This window comes from Vespula vulgaris, chromosome 8, assembly GCF_905475345.1.
Source record: "Vespula vulgaris chromosome 8, iyVesVulg1.1, whole genome shotgun sequence".
NCBI classification, from domain to species: domain Eukaryota; kingdom Metazoa; phylum Arthropoda; class Insecta; order Hymenoptera; family Vespidae; genus Vespula; species Vespula vulgaris.
This window is the reverse complement of record NC_066593.1, coordinates 1,645,591-1,663,108: the sequence shown is the minus strand read 5'-3', so window position 1 is coordinate 1,663,108 and position 17,518 is coordinate 1,645,591. Positions and strand designations below refer to the sequence as shown.

The following is a 17,518-nucleotide window of genomic DNA, read 5'->3' as shown; positions in this document are numbered from 1 at the left end:
ATTTTTTTTTTGCAATTAAATCGACAAACAAATAAACGAGGACGCACCTTTCAATAAGGGTGAAGAACGAGCAGTGAGGGGTGAGGGCTGAGGGTTGAGGGGGGAAGAGCTAGGGAGGTTTGGAATGGACATCCCGCGGATAAACGAGTTCTCTCGCGGTGAAGATAAAAGTCCAGGTTGTTCGCGATATACGGTACGCGTTGCTGATTTACGAAGTCGTGGACGGCGAAGACGAGGATCTCGTTTTAGATCTACGACGAGGATCGACGAGGAACACACTATACAGATATATTCGATCGCTTTTCGATTATGTTCTTATGTTCTTTCTCTTGAAAAATCATTCCGTTGACTTGTCGTAAAGAAACATCGAGATTTATTAGAATATAATATTTTTCTTATGGTATCTTACACATCTCGAATTTCCGAATAATTCTTATACGTCATTGTATTATTTTTTTTTTATTTTTTTTTTTTTGTAAATTACTTTTCATAGAGATTTTGTTCGATGAATTTTTTAAAACGAGCTAGTCGAGATCAGAGATTAGAAATTTATGGAAACGTTTTTTTTCTTTTCTTGTTTTTTTTTCTTTTTTTTTTTTTTATTGGCATCGACCGTTTTCAATTTTGCGAATATAATTGAATTATTTTCTATGGCTTGTTTTTTCTTTCTTTTTTTTTTTAATTTTAAAGATTATGACACCGTGTGCTTTATAAGAGCTTGTAAAAGTTGATTACATTATTTTTTCATTGATAATTTTCCAGTTTACGAATTATCCTCACTTTTATATCGCTGTTTCTCTTTTTCTTGTTTTCCAATCTTCCAATAAATCGGACCTAATCGAAACGACGAAATTTGTAGTAATAAATGAATTTAAACGAATCGATTTATTATCTCGACCATTTGGTATAAGTTTTCCGATTTTCTATAAGCACGATTACTCAGAGTGGCAATAACCTCTTGGTTCGCTTTCCGGTAATACTATTTTAAGATCGATCGTCGATTTCTGCACCAACCGGGCGCCATTTCCCGAGGCACATCCTGTCGGGCATAATATAGTTGCCACTCCGAACGAGAGTCACGTTACATTTTCAGTTAAACGTTCCTTCGCTCTCACCCGATATAGTATTAGACGTTGAGAACGAAATTAACGTGTTCCATAAAGTATGAATCATACACCTCGAGACAACAAATATCTCCTATGTTAATTTTCATATTAAAATTCGTATTATCAATTCGAATTATATCATTTATAACGATATAAAATTTTCATTAATTATTAGATAAATATCTAAAGATTATCGTTTCGATGAGACAATATGAAATGGATTTTTAATGAAAAAGAGAAATTCGATTTGAAATTTGTAATGGAGTTAACGTTTGGCTTTTACCACGATCGAATTAACATCGACTGTTACGATAATGGTAACCCAAGTTATAGCACCTAATAAGTATTAACTGTAGCAATAAATAAACTGGTATATTGAGGCTATAAGTAGGAAAGAAAAAAATTTTATGGGAAAGTTGATTGGTACGAGGGACTTATGCATGGTCTAACAAGAGATACGAAGATTTCTTCGTTCAAAATTAATTTAAAATAGTAGGTACTTACTACTATTCTCATTATATTATTTTCAATCAATTTTGTAAAAATAATTTTCTACTGCTTGGTATAAAAAAAAAAAAAAAGAAATATACAGTTATAAATCATCCTTTTCTCTTACTCGTTTCATATCGTACTAATCGTTTGGTTGCCATTCAGAGGATTAAAATAACAATTAAAAAAAAAAAAAGAAAGTATTTGCAAAAAAAGTATTGCAAAAAAATTCTGTTACGAAGATTTTAGAGATACGAAAAATTAAATTTCTTTGTTCGTCCTTTAAACTAATGCAAAATAATACGTACTCCTCTTTTTTCATTACATCATCAGCAATCAATTATTGCACAAATGATTCTCTACTTAGTATAAAAAAAAAATATTCCTTTTCTTCCTCTCCTCTTTTTTTATTATCGACTTGTTCAACGATCACCAGTGCGGGTTATTAAAACGACAAAAATAAAAAAAGCAACATTTGCGAGAGAGTACAAGCTTTTTTATCTTTCGTAGGGAGAAAGTTACAGTAAAGAAAAAAAAATAAAAAAATAAATACAAATAAAAAATATTAAAAAGAAAAATTGAAAAAATAAGAAATAAGAAATAAATAAAAAACAGAGCGTTCGAGTTCTAAAAAGCTAAGCAGAAAATGTGGAAAAAGAAAAAAGGGCTGACATTGTTGCGTGTAATAGGAACACGACTCATTCGTACACCCTTTTTATTCGTAAAAAGAAAAATATAGAAGAAGGTGAAAGAGGTTGACTTTTCTCTCGAGAAGTACATACATACATACACGCACACACACACACACACATACACATATATATATACATATATATATAAAAAGGTTCGAACCGAAAAGTGCGATAGAACCATTTTGTAGGTTAAAAGCTTTTCTCTTGAAAATTCTTGGGAATTTCAGTTTCTTTTTTCTCTTCTTCTACTTCCTTTACCATTTTCTTTTCTTTTCGCAGCAGAATCTAACATTTTCCCGCTTTTCGACGTTGAGACATAAAAAATACAAAAGAACACTCGCGAAGTCGCTCTCATAAGTATAACAAACAGGTAGTAAGTCTATTTCGAACTATATTTTCAACTACGTCGTCGTTCTCTATCAACTAAAAATATCACTTATTTATTTAATAAAATAATTTCATTATTTATCAATATTATTATTTTATTATTTTATTAATAAAAGTATCACGTATTAAAACGTCGTTATTAAAATGTCGATTTCTTTCTACCGCTTAAAAAATATTATTATACTTTCGCTGAACTATCTACAAATTTTCCGAGATGGTCTCGATCCATCTTCCACTTCCTTTTTTTTTGGGTTACCAAAGAATCCTCGTGAAATCGAAAGAACATTTTCTTCGAGCGGGTAGAGAAAAAAAGGGTCGTTCGTCAAAAAACGTGTTCGAAAAAGTAAGAAAGAAACAAAGAAACAAAAAAAGAAAAAAAGAAGAAGAAGAAAGAATGAGTGAAAGAGCAAGAGAGAGAGAGAGAGAGAGAGAGAAAGGGAGAAAAAGAGATGAGACGAGTAGAAGCTGAAGAGTTGTGATGCTGGAGGGTGAAAGCGGGGTGGGGAGGGGTTTTACACCGACGATAATACAGAGTTGTATGGGGACTCACCTGAAACAAATTATAACCTTTATCGTACATCCACATCTCGTCGGCTGGATGCTCCTTCGGACTTTCTCGTTGGCCGGCATTGAGGACTTGAGGAGGCGGACCTCTGGTCAGCTGTATTGCCAGAGACCTCTGTAGAAGAAGGAGGCATCGCGAGGGACCCGAGCCCCCAGGGCCCGTTCCGTCTCCCAGGATCGAGGCCATTTTTTAAGGCCCGCTGCTAACGACACCGACGATCCGGAGGTGGCATCACTACTACTACTATTACTGGTGCAGATGTAGCTGTTGCTTTTGCTGCTGGTGCTTCTTCTGCTGATGATAAAATAAAGAAGAAAGAAAAATAAATAAGTAAAATAAAGAAAAAGTAAAGAAGAAAAAAATACGAAATTAGTACACATATATATTGAGAATGACGAACCGGGACGCGCTCGATTAATCATTATTCGAAATTGTGTTCTTCCCTTAAAGAGAAATTTTGTGAGATACATATACATGTGTTTATGGTGTATGTGAGTATGTTGGTAGGTAAAAAATATTACACATATATATGCATATGTGTGTGTGAATGTATGAACATATGTATATGTACGTACACATGAGTTCTTGAGATCATCAAAGAAAGAGAAAAGTGTTATGTATGTACTCGTGCTTGATGCGTTGTTCTTTCCTTCAGTAGAACATACCACCGGAAAAAAAGTACTTCTCTCTCTCTCTCTCTCTCTCTCTCCCTCTTGATCAGGGCTACAACCGGCACCGAAACTAATTTCGATTTCCCGTTAAATTAGCAAATCGACTCTCTCAGCAAACTACGACAGACTACTGACTACCGTTTCCAATTTCGTCTAACGGTTTACGTATGTGTACTTTTACACACACACACACACACATATACACACGTAGTTACATCGATTTATCTATCTCGATTTGTTCTTCATCGTAATTTTCAATTAATCAAAAAATAATGAAACGTTCCTGGATTATATATCGATAATATTTTATTTCCATTTATTACGTTTATTTATGTCTCTATGTATGAATGTAAGCATGTAAGATAAGTTATTATGTTTATAATACGATACGGATAAGATTTCGTGGCAAGGTCGAACGTACGAATAAATAACAGCGAAGGACGTTAGAAGAGAGATAGATAGCTAACACCAAAGTAAACAATATTTACAGATATGTGTACGTAGAACAACGGAATAAGAAATTTTCGATCAACGCAGTATATTTTGAGACGCGTAACGAACTAGTTGTATCAGTTTGCTCGATTAAATTTTCACGTATAATTATTCTTATCTTTAAATTATTCAATCGTGGTAAAGGATAACGAGAAGCCGAGCTCATTGTACCGTTACTAACGTTCACGTAAGTTTCACGCATACTAAATACTCTTACTTAGTATCTTTGGAAGATAAAATTAATTATGTATGTAGGTATCTCATTTTATATAGGTATGTATGTATATAGATACGTGAGTACAGTATATAAATATCATAACATTTTTATCATTAACTAATTATAATTATACGAGCCATCATATTACAACGCGATTATAATTATACGCATAACAATTATACGCATAATATTTTTTTCAATTATTTTAAATCATATATATATGTATGTGTGTAGAGTTATATTAGCTATAAAAAAAGAAAACTAATCGTAACATTTTTTATGGCGAATTAATCATATACAATAATATTACATATAACAATTATATACAATAATAATTATACATCAAATTGGAAGAATTATATATATATATATATATATATATATATATATATTCGTGTGATAAAATTTTGTACATGTCAGCAGCTCGAATTAACTTGACGAGTAGAGAAACACAGAATTCGATTGAGTTCGGAGGTAGAAGAGAGCACCCACCTTTCTCATCTTTCGTAGGGATGATGAGAGAAAGATACACGCATACACACACACACACACACAGACAGACGCACAAACATACACAGAGGAAAAAGGGAGAAGTACGAAGCAACGTCACGTTGTCGGTCTTTATTGTATCATCGCTCGTCTACCATCTAATTGATTTACGTCTCCTCTCTCTCACTCTCCCTCTCAAACACATTCACTCTCTCTCTCTCTTTCTCTTTCTCTTTCTCTCTCTCTCTCTCTCTCTTTCCATCTTGTCGAGGGACACACAGAGAAGTTTCAGAATTAGGGAAGAGAAGCCACGTTGTAACGGTGAAATTAGGAGCCAACAAACTTCGTTGGAGACGTGTCCACGTGCTAAAGGGGAATCGAGAATGAAAGGATCAATGAGAGATAGGCGTAGTATATACGTGATTATCCCGAGATATAACGAGAAGAGAAGGAATAAGAAGAGAAAGAGAGAGAAAGAGAGAGAAAGAGAGAGAATGAATTAAAGAAAGAAAAAGAAAGAAGGAAGGAAGGAAAGGAACGGAATGAACTATTGGAAACGTGCCAAAGCTACGAGATTGCCTTTTCTATCCTATTTACTCTTATTTACTAGAGACGACGTCTCTATCCAGATAGAAAACTATTTCCTTGAATTTCTATCTATCTCTTTCTATCGAACTCCACCTATTTCTATTTCTACTTGTATTTCTCTATCTCTTTTTTTCTTTTTTCTTTTTTTTTCTTTTTCTTTTTCTTTTTACCGCAAGTTGTACGTAACACCCACGAGGATTACGCGCGAACTATTTTACTCGACTATTTCCTAGATCGGAAACGTACGAGATCTAACGGAGATCTTAGATTTTTCCTTGGGATTTGTTGGTAGAACTGCGGGCTTCTCGAATTGCGCATTAATTATGCAGTCGGTACGGGTTCACGCATACGCAGAAAAGCTACTGCATTGCCGTAGGAATGCTTGGTATACTATGCTCGGTTGAAGGTTCAAGGTCGATAGAATTGTATATGTATGTATGTGTGTATATAATCGAAGAGAGATCGCTACCACCCACCCGCATACTGTGTGTTCTCTTTTTTATGGTATAGGCTATGTATTTACCGATTCGTATATATGTACGTAATAATTATATACGTATGTGTGTGTGTATGTATTCACTTGGATACCGATACCCACATTGTACGGAATGTAGCCTAAGGACGATCGACGTTTTTGATATATCACGAAACGTGTATCTACGTGTATTTTTTTTTCTCTTTCTCTCTCTTAATACGAATGGGAAATGCCAGGCGTATATTCGATTACGTATAGCGAATAATCCGATTTATTTTTCGCTGGATGACGCCATTTTTACGTAATTGCGTTCACGTATCTATATGTACGTTCATAACTTCGTTCGAATGTAAAAATTTTTTTTTCTTTTTTTTTTCTTCCCTTCCCCCCTCTCTTTCTCTCTTTATACCTCTCTTTACTTATTCCAATTCCACGGAATTAATTTAATTTATTACTCGTAATTAATTACAACAAAGGTGTCATAATTTATCGTCGTTGTTTACGCGAAAAGAAAATATCTTCGTCTTTGTTTTCTTTCTCTTCTTTCTTCTTTTATCGAATCAATAGATAGAAAGAAGAAGAGAAGATCGAAAGATCGAAGACGAGAGATCGACACGAATCGATCGAGAAGAGTTCTTTCACCGGTTCAACTCGATCGAGATTGGATTTCACCTTGTACCAGTTAGAGGAACGGAAGGTGTCCGGCCGTGGTGGTTCACGGGAAAAGGACTTCCTGTCGCGTGACTCATCGCCATCGTGCCGTCATTACTCTGACGGATCCTATTATCGTTCCTGTCAGGCAGCCAGGCAACCAGGCAAACAGGCAACTCAGGACGGCCATTCTCGCCACTGTGTGTTCGACCTCGTACAGCTTTGAACCTGACCCGTTGTATGTATGTATATATATATGTACGTACGTAAGTACGTACGTACGTGTGTGTGTGTGTGTGTGTGTTTGTGTGTGTATGGGTCGATCTACCTCTTTGGCTCTCTGATCGAATTTATTTTCCTTTTAGTCTCTCTTTCTCTTTTTCTCTCTGTCTCGATCCAATCAAATTTGTCTTTTTTCCTTCGACAAATTTTGTTCAGGAACGTGGAATGATCGATATGAAATATCTCGAGAAGGAGATTCCTTTTTTCTCTTCTAAATTCTTTCTTTCTATCGACTTTCACCCCTTGAATTTCGTACGGTCGAAAATAAAGAAAACGACAAGGAATATAATAAAGATGAATAGAAATAAAGATGAATGAGAAAAAAAAAGAAAAAGAGAGAGAATTAAACGGTCAAGTTATATATCGTACGGGTAAAGCGAAATTAAGAAAAGGAAAAGAAAAGAAAAGAAGAACGTAAAATGGAAGAAACGAGAAATGATAAAAATAAAAGGGGGAAAAGAAAAAAATAGAAGAAGAAGAAGAAGAAAAAAAGATGGCCAAGTTATCGAGCAACGTTCTTCTCTCGCAATGTTTACTCCCTTAGAATGTTTACGAAGCGTTTATATATGCGTGTATGTATATGTACATGTACATATATATGTGTGTATATACGTCACGACGCACTCTCTTCTTTCTCTCCTTTGAAGTCACACCGACCGTTAGAAGAAAGAACGTCTCTCGTGGACCAAACGACGAGTCTATCCTCTCGTAGAAAGCAATCATCCTCTTGGTCACTCGCGTTGGTGTAAACCGAATAACGGATACGATCGGTAGAGAAGAATCTTTGGTCTAATGGGAGATCAAATAAAGTCAAACTCTTTTCTTTTCTTTCCTTTCCTTTTTCTTTTCTTTTTTTTTTTCTTTTTTTCTCCCCTATCTATCGTCTACTTTTGCAAAAAAAAAAAAGAAAAAAGAAGGAAGGAACAAAAGGAAGAAGAAAAGATGGCTTGTAAAAAGAATAAGAAGCGTTCGAGAAAGTTAAAAAGGAATTGTTTTTTCTTTCAAACGAAATTACATTGCTCCTTATAATTTACGTATATACGTGTGTATATGTATGTGTCCAATTAAAGGGAATATATACCGTACGTTGATAATATTATTATTACTTTTGTATTTCTTTATTTTTCAATTTTTTCTCTCTCATTTATTGAAAGTATTAAGATAATTATTATCACCATTACTTCTTTTGTACTTTTATTTTGTTATGTCTTTTTTTTTTCTCCTCCCATTTATTGAAGTATTATGCTAATTATTAATATTATTATTACTAGTATTATTGTTATTTTAATTATTATTATATTCGAATTGAAATGAATCAATTATTGATAAAGGATAACGCGTTTTATTGTAATACGATCGATTGTCATGCGAACGAAAGTATTATTCTGTTGTGGGGCATTTGAGACGTATGGGATGAGGTATACCTACGTATGATTTACGTACATACATACAAACACATATATCTATACATATAAATATATATATATATATTTGTAATGAATAGACTGGCACATTATTTTCCGCGCAGCATGGATAACCTTATGAATACGTAGAGCGAGCACCGCAAGGCGCATATAAGCCTTCTTGAACGCTGTATATCTGTTCTGGACCACCCAGGACCGAACGCGTTACATCTTCGCCGGCAGCTGGCCATTCGTCCATTACGTACGTGTATGCTCATAAGGATTGTACGAGAAAGAAAGAAAGAAAGAAAAAAAAAAGAGAGACAGAGAGAGTTACAGAAAGAGACAGACAAACAGAGACAGCTAGAGACAGAGACAGAGATAAAGAAAGAAAGAGAAAGAGAGACAGATTATGATAAAAATGATTTATTTACATATTTGTTTCTTTATTTACTAAATTAATTAATTAATGAAATTTATATTGAATTTTTTGTTCGTTCGATTCTTCTTTGCTTTATTTTTTCTTTCTTCTCTCTCTTTCCCTTTTCTTACGTACGTATGTGTATGTACATGTATGTATAGATATATACGTATTCACAAACACAGAGATAAATTCTTTCGAGGTACGTTCCCCTCGATAAATCGCGATCCACGTTCGCAACCACGTTCCATTCGAGCGAGAATAAGTGTGCGAAAGTTCTCTACGCAGGTGTTCTTCTCATAGGTATGGTATATATTCATCGTCCTCGCTCATACCAATGCAACCTGAACGAAGTGCAACGTTCATTGATATGGAGAACGTGCCGACTATAATGCTCACGGACATCCGCTGTTATTAGATCGACGTGTTCGCGAGTAGACAATATATGTATGTATATATATATATACATATATATATATATATATATATATATATATATCAGAAGAATTGTGATTTATTAAGAAACTTTCGATTTTAAAATGATGATATAAGAACTCGAAAATAGATCGAAACTTTTTTTAAAACTTTATTAGCAAAAGTTTTGACGTAAATACATACGTATCTACTTATATATATATATATATATATATATATATATATATATATATATATATATATTTCGTAAACAAAATATTTCTCTTTTTCGTCTTATTTTTTTTTGTTTACGGCGCCAATCTTTTATCACCGGTCTTGGCAAGATTCAAACTTTATTTTCTATGTGTGGAAGAGTGAGTTGTATGGACGAATGTGTCTATGTATATACGTATATACGCCTGTGAGAAAAATATTGAAGAATATATATATATATATATTTTTTTTAAAGTGTCTTTCTGATGGCGCCAATGTTTTGTCAGCAGTCTCGAGAAATACGAAAACTTAGAGTAGACGGACGAGTTAAGTGCTGGCGCGCTCGTACGTGTGTATGTGTGTGTGTTATTTGGCGATAAAAATATTGAGTATGTTTTTCGTCGAAAAAATAAATATTCGTCTATCCTCTTTTTTTTCTTTTTCTTTCTCTAAGAGCGCAAAAATTTTTTGTCGCTTATATCGAAGAGATAAAAACTTAGTTTTGTTTGAAAAGATGATCATGTGAGGGTATGTAAGTTCACGTGTGCGTGTACGTCTTCGAAAAAAAATGTTAAAGAGAAAAAGAGAGATAGATAGAAAGAGAAAGAGAGAGAAAGAGAGAGACTTGGTTCTCAGCCTACTTTTGTTAAAGGCACGTCACGTTTCTCCATTCTCAGGAGACGAAAAATCACGACAAAGGACGTGACACGTGTTCATCGTGTTATTGGTTTTACGATATTGGTTAACGTTAGACTGTTATCGGTCCTGATTCTCACGTGACGTAGATTGTACATATACTTAGTAGCAAATTATCGAATAAAAAGTATCGAACGGGTTTATCTTCAACTGCGTGGGTTTAATTCTTATCTATCTTAGCAATCGTCACGCGTTCGTATCTAAATACAGGCAAGGGTCATCGAAAGGGTTACCGTTGTACATACACACACACACACACATACACGTCATGGTTCGATGTATATATCAGTAGTAGTGGTCAACAACAACGGTAAAATGAATGAGAGACGATGAAGGAAGATGAGAGCATTTGGATTTAAAAAATGTCAATTGTGTGAGCGATCATAAGAGCAAAACAGAGCGAGAGAGAGAGAGAGAGAGAGAGATAGGGGTAATGTCATGCTTCGTTGAGAATAAATTGCAATTTACTTGAATGATAATACTTTTTTGATAAGTACGACGACGATATAAAAGTTAAGTTTCGTTCGGTCTTTGACGTTTTATTTTTATATTTTTCATTCGTTTTTTTTTTCTTTCGTCTTTTAATAATTGTTAATAAATATCGTTCTTATTTCATTTCTCCTTCTCGCGTATAACATTCTCCTGGTGGATTGAATGTTCGTTGATTAATCCTTGATTGGACGAACGGTATCTCGTTCGTAGGCGTGTCACCGAAGAAAATCTCAGCTCTTGATATATCAATCCACCATTGTAGTTATGGTCTCTTTTCATTCATTCTTTCATTCATTCTTTCTTTTTTCTTTACGCGAACGGATAGATAGGACTATGATCGACGAATATTTCGTTATAACAAATTTCTTTGAGTTTATTTTGCTTTATTTTTTTATTATTTTGTTTTTATTATTCCTTGCTTACTTCTTTTCTCTGTGCACCGTAGATAATAATTCTGACATCTTTTATATATAAAGAAAAAGAGACAGACAGAGCTAGAGAGAATATGTACGGATGGGTGCAATCAGGTTTAGTTTCTTGCTAACAAGCACGCGTAAATCGAGAAATATACAGCGAAAAGATATACCTGGTCTAGCAAAGGATGTCAACCGCATTGGAGTGTGACTACCGGCTTGTCACATGGCTAATTCAAGTTAGTAGGATAAATTGCAGCGGACATAACGATAGACCCGACCGGTGGTCCTTGGTTGCGTCTAGATGCTGGTGCAACCTTCCATAGTGCAACGTTCTTTGAGTAATGAAAATCGCATATCACATATACACACACAAACATATATATATATATATATATATATATATATATATATATATATATGAGAAAGGACGTTCGCGAGTTATGAATCAGATTTACGTCATTGTCGACCTATAATGCTACACGAAAGTTATCGATATATAATTATATATAGCACATATATATATATATATATATCTTTATATAATCGAATAACTTTCAAACGTTTTCTCGTTTTGTTGTAGAAAAATGAAACGATTAAAATTCACCACCAATCATATTTCACAATTATGTATAATAAGAGGAAAAAGTAAGAAGCAAATTCTGACAGAGATAAAGAGAGAAAGAGAATAAAAAAGATCGAGAAAATAATGACTCGCGTGATCATTATTATCCGATCGATTCGTGCATCCGAACGTGATCATTCGTTCGTAGTCAACGTGATCTTCGGAAACGGTAGTCGTCGTCGATGTCGGTTTTCACTCGTCGCGAATCACGTTCTCGTATACGCGTCGAATCAACTGGAAAGTTTGATTTTTTCTTCTTCTTTTTCTTTTCCTTTTTTTTTTTGCGAATCTCTTTTTTATCGTGCGACGAAGAGAAAAGTAGCAGATGCTTTTGACTTTATTATTGTTAAAAGAGCGATCTATCGATCTATCTATGTATATACGTACGTACGTATGTATTATTACTCGGGAAAAAATTTTTACAAAAGAAATAGCGATTGTTGATCATTAATATCAAAGAGGTAGGTGATTGGGCGTGTTCTCGTTCGGTATTGTACGTCATTGACTATCGATAGACAGATAGATATTAGATCGATGGTTGAAACGACGATCGAAATTCATCATTGGATCGATCGTGCCGACGTCGGAGTTTGATTATTTTTTTCAAATTGTTTTTATTATTTTTCATCTCTCTATTTCCTCTTTTTTTCATTTCTTTTTTATTGATTTCTTTTTTTTTTCCTAAATTCATTATAGGCCTGTCGTTTCCTCGTTGTTACGCGTACATATGTATATATAAATATACGTATATACACACGCACGTAAGCGAGAGACTTAACGCTTCTCAAAGCGTATTAATTAATCGAAACCGATACTGATATAAAAAAAATATATATATATACAAAATGATTAATAAATACGAACGATTAAAATATATCCCGAAATCTCGATGAAACTTACGAAACGACCGTGACAATAAAAATGATCGTAAGTTTATTGTTTCCGCTTAAGAAACGCTTCTAATAAAGTGGAAAGAGAATCGAAAGTCGAATTTTTGTCGCGTTAGTTTCTCTGGAGTGGACGAAGAAGAAAGTGAGTTGGAGACTTGGTGAGATGGTGACGTAGGAGGAAAACAGTCTCGAGATATCGGCGTGAATCCACTATCCTCATATTAGAGAAGTGTAAAAAGGAACAAAAGAGAGTATTCGTTTCTAAGTTAGAGATATCTTTCTCTCTCTGTCTTTCTCTCTCCGTGTACACATATATATATATATATACACACACACATTTATATATATGTAACGGTGGCCTTCGCGATCATTAATATCGCCGCTTCCAGGCTCCAGTAAGTGCTTATGCAGAAGGCTGCGGAGCAATTACCGTTAGACCAGAAACACTGTTGCTCCTGCCACTGGCAGTCTCGCCGTTGCTATTAGAAAATGATTTATCGTAGATCGGGTTCTCGTGCGTTCGGGATTTATTGGAGCAGCGCGATTCTTCTCGAAATGAATTCTTAAGCCGAATGCCAGGTAATTGCTTTTTCGCCACGAGCCTCTCGGTGAAAGCCAATCGACTTCTCTGTACCTTTACACGCTAATAATCCGTCGAGTTAAACACGACGAGAGTGAATTTCTTATCTTTAAACGATTGAAACTTATGCCGAAGAAATTTGTCAAACACGAATCCTTCAAGATCAAGTCTAAGAGAGAAAGGAGAAAAAAATAAACAAAAAAAAGAAAAGAGATTAACACGAGATTATGATAACATCTTTATATTCGATTTCAAACGAGACGAATTTAAATGCGAAACGAGTGAATTCCTTATTGGATTATTCTAAAGACAAACTGGTAACTCAAGGCGGTAGATTTGTTAAACTGAATTTTTCAGGTCGAATGTAAAGGAGGAAAAAGAAAGAAAGAAAAATAAAGAAAGAAGAGAAAAGCAAGAGCGTGTATATCGCGCGATTAATGCGATTATGATAACATCTTTATATTCGATTACCAATCGAGACGAGTGAATCTCTTATTGGAAAGCAAATTGGAAATTTACGACGGTAAATTTGTCAAATGAATTCTTCGGGATTAAGTCGAAGAGTAGAAAAAAGAAGAGAAAAAAAAGAAGAAAAAAAATAAAAGGAAGAAGAAGAAGAAGAAGAAGAAGAAGAAGAAGAAGAAGAAGCGAATGCACGATTAATACGATTTGATAAAATCTTTTAATACGATTTCAATAAAACGAGTTTATACGTGGGACGAGTGAATATCTTATTGGAAAGCATATTGAAAGTTTATTGTAATAAATTTGTCGAATGTATTTGTTTGAGATCAAGTTGGATGTTTGTTCGATGTTTTAGAAAGGGATAGAAAATAAATCCATAATCCCGGAAGAAATCCCATAAGATCTTGAAAGGGAATCCCATGGTAAAAGATACGTGTATGTATGTGTATGTGTATATATATATATATATATATATATATATATCGTAAGAGACGCTCGAGGGTGTCCAGGTGTGGTCGATCACAAGGATAATAGTCGTGAGAATTTAAACGAGCGTCGGATACGTCCGAGAGACGGATTCAACCCTAAGGTGTATTAGAATTTTTCAAATGTATTTCTTCTAACGGGTACGATTTTTATTAACGAAGGATAAATGAATATATAAACGTCGTTAAACGACCAAACGATTATAAGAGAAATACGTCGAGAGACGGATTCAACCCTAAGGTGTATTTGGAATTTTAACTAATTTTTTCTAACGGGTAAGATTTTTATTTAATGGCATATAAATGACATCGTACGAACTTGGTTAAAAGACGAAGCGAGATTATTAGAAAAATATTCGTAACAATAGGGAGTTCTGTTTTAAATCGTATTAGAATTTTCAAAGTCGATCTTTTTTTTTCTAACTTGTCAGAATTTTATTAACGAAAGATAAATGTCGTATACGAACGTCGTTGAACGACCGAACGATTATTAGAGAAACGATACCGAGAAACGTAATCCTTCGATTACTAATGTGTATTAGAATTTTAAAAATATATTTTTTCTAACGAGCAAAATTTTTATTAACGACGGGTAAGTTAATATGTATATCGTTATTAAACGATCATATGAGAAATAACGAGATAGAGATTGAACCCTTAGATGTATTAGAATTTTTTCAAGTAGATTGCTTCTAACGGAGAAGATTTTATTTACAAGTGACATATATAAACGTCATTAAACGACGAAACGATCATTAGAGATATCGATTCGATTCTAAAGTGTATTAGAATCTCTTGCGAGTGGATATTTCTCTAACGCGTACCTCTGCAAATTTCTTAAACTTTCTAACATCAATATTAACGAAAGACAAACGAATATATAAACGACGAAAGCATTACAATAGAAAAACGCTTTTCGTCGTGATTGATAAAACATTTGACTTGTTTGAATTATTACTTTTCCCCATGGTATATATCCTTTCTATCTTTCTATCCCTTCAATTTAAACGGTAATGATCCCCGAAATTATGGCCTTTGGGCAATACGTTCTAACAATACTACTAGCAGCATTATTATTATTAATAGTAGTAGTAGTAGTAGTAGTAGTAGTAGTAGTAGTGTAGTAGTAACAATAATAGTATTACTAGTAGTAGTAATATAATACGAGATGATAAAGGACGAATAAAAGGAGGAAAAGTCAAAAGAGGGAGATAGATGGTATAAAAAGAAAAAAAGAGAAAAAGAGAAAGAAAGAAAGAGAGAAAGAGAGAAAGAGAGAGAAGATTCCCTTGGAGTGCCGAACACAAAGGGACTGAAAGGGAATTCCAAGAGGAGGAAGACGTACTACGCGTTTGCTCGTGCGATTTCACGACGAAATTTCGCTCGAGGGTTCGGGTGTGGTCGATCGTAGGATAATACGAGACTTAAGGAGGAAGAGAGGAGGAATGAAAGGAGGGGTGGAGACAGGAGGGGAGGTATGAGGAAAAAAATGATAAAAAAACATTGAAAATAAAATGATAAAAAAAAAAAGAAATTGAAAAAAAGAAAAAGAAGAAAAGGAGGAAGAGGAGAAGGAGGAAGAGGAAGAAGAAGAAGAAGAAGAAAAAAAAGAAAAAAAAGAAAAAGAAGGAAGGATTCCTCTCGCGCGAGATCGATTCGCCGAAGGGCGAAACGCGTCCAGCACGTAGGGCGCGTTCGTGCGGGAGGAGGTAGTTGATATCTCTGACTGGAACTCTCTCTCTTTTCTCTTCTTTTTCTCTCTCTTTCTCTCTCTTTCTCTCTCTTTCTCTCTTTTCTCTCTTTTCCTCTCTACTCTTCCTCCTTCTTCCGCGTTATTCTCTTTTTGTCGAACATGGAGGCCGCTCCCTTCTACTACATCGACTGCTCGATTTTCAAGCAACGAACAACGATTAAATAGAATCATATTTCTATGATATCTTTATTTTATCTCTTTTTTGTCTATCTTTTTTCTCTCTCTTCCTTTTTCTTTTCTTTCTTTTTCTCTTTCCCTCTCTCTCTCTCTCCTTCTTCTTCTTCTCTTTCGTATTTATTTCGCCGGAAGTTTCGTTTCTTTCTGTCCGACCTTTCGCTTCCGTTTTTCTTCCTCTTCTTTTTCTTTTTGTTTTTTGTTTTTTCGATCTCCTTCTCTTCTTTTTTTGTTATCTTTTTATCCGTCTTTTATTTATTTTATTTTATTTTTTTTTATTTTTTTATTTTTTATTGGGAATTATATTTCTGTGATTTATTTGCTTTTTCTTTTTTCTTTCGTATATATGTATATTCTTTTTTTCTTTTATTCTTTTTTATTTGAATTTCTTTCTTTTATTTTTGTTCCCCTCGACGAATTGACAGCGAAGATTCTATTAAATTTCTAATCGTTTCGATTAAAGATTTAATAGAATAGATTTTAACGTCACTCTCCCTCTTGCCTTCTCTCTCTCTTTCTCTGTCTATCTTTCTAACGAACGATCGTAGTGAAAAGAAATAGAAGATGATAATACGTTTAACAAAATCTAATTCCAACATCTTTTTATCCCCCTTTTACTCTGATTCTGACAAAGCAGAAAAGGTTTACTCTTTAACGACGTGGAAGAAAAAGGAGATTTGAAACAGTAAAAAGAGGCGTAAGTAAAGAAGAGTTTAGAGACTGACTGACTAGTTGCAGAGGTTTACCGTTAACGCGTTGGCTTCTAGCACGACGGTATCTCGTGGTGCAAAGCGAGAAGTATAGGAAAACGAGAAGCAAGACGAGCCAAGGTAAAGCAAAGCAAAGCAAAGCAAAGCAAAGCAAAATAAAGCAAAGCAAAGCAAAGCAAAGCAAAGCAAAGCAAAGCAAAGCAAAGCAAAGTAAAGAAAAGTAAAGCAAAGCAAATCGAAGCAAATCAAACTAAAGAAAAGTAAAGTAAAGTGAAGTAAAATGAAGTAAAATGAAGTGAAGTGAAGTAAAGTAAAGTAAAGTAAAGCAAAGCAAAGCGTATGGAACGAAGGGTACTTGCGCGCGTGCGCCTGCGCGTTCACTCCCGTCGAATAATAAATGGACGCTTCGTTCGTGTACTTTACGACGGTTAATTATTGTCTGAAATGCCGGTCGGTTCTACTAATACGATATGAAATTTTCAAACGGGCGGAGTAAGATTAATGAGCGACGGTAATACGGGATAAACGGCGCATTTATCCTCGGCTTGGCCAAGTAAATATATTTATATATGTGTGTGTATATACATATATATATAAATATATATAAATATATATATATGTATGTATATATGTATACGTATACATATACAAATGGCGTAGGTTCTCGCGTTACACTCGCG

The 17,518-nt window shown here is 34.3% G+C and overlaps 2 protein-coding genes across 9 annotated transcripts in view; one reads left to right on the top strand and one right to left on the bottom strand.

The window, feature by feature from the left end:
* The window catches only part of LOC127065470 (CCR4-NOT transcription complex subunit 6-like), a 519,140-nt gene that overhangs the window by 40,278 nt on the left and 461,344 nt on the right, over positions 1–17,518 (top strand). For 2 of the 5 annotated variants that reach the window (XM_050997850.1, XM_050997851.1), the window contains exon 1: positions 4,232–4,589. The exons of the other annotated variants lie outside the window; for them this stretch is intronic. The gene's annotated coding sequence lies outside the window, so the exon portion shown is untranslated. Of the gene's footprint in view, positions 1–4,231; positions 4,590–17,518 lie in introns of those variants that run through there. 5 annotated transcript variants of the gene reach the window in all.
* Positions 1–17,518, bottom strand: part of LOC127065466 (storkhead-box protein 2) — a 79,448-nt gene that overhangs the window by 39,979 nt on the left and 21,951 nt on the right. For 3 of the 4 annotated variants that reach the window (XM_050997840.1, XM_050997839.1, XM_050997842.1), the window contains one exon: positions 3,225–3,530. In XM_050997840.1, the coding sequence (XP_050853797.1) occupies positions 3,225–3,425 (201 nt within the window). In that variant the 5' untranslated portion in view covers positions 3,426–3,530. Of the gene's footprint in view, positions 1–3,224; positions 3,534–17,518 lie in introns of all 4 variants that reach the window. The other variant, XM_050997841.1, reaches the window with a different exon arrangement.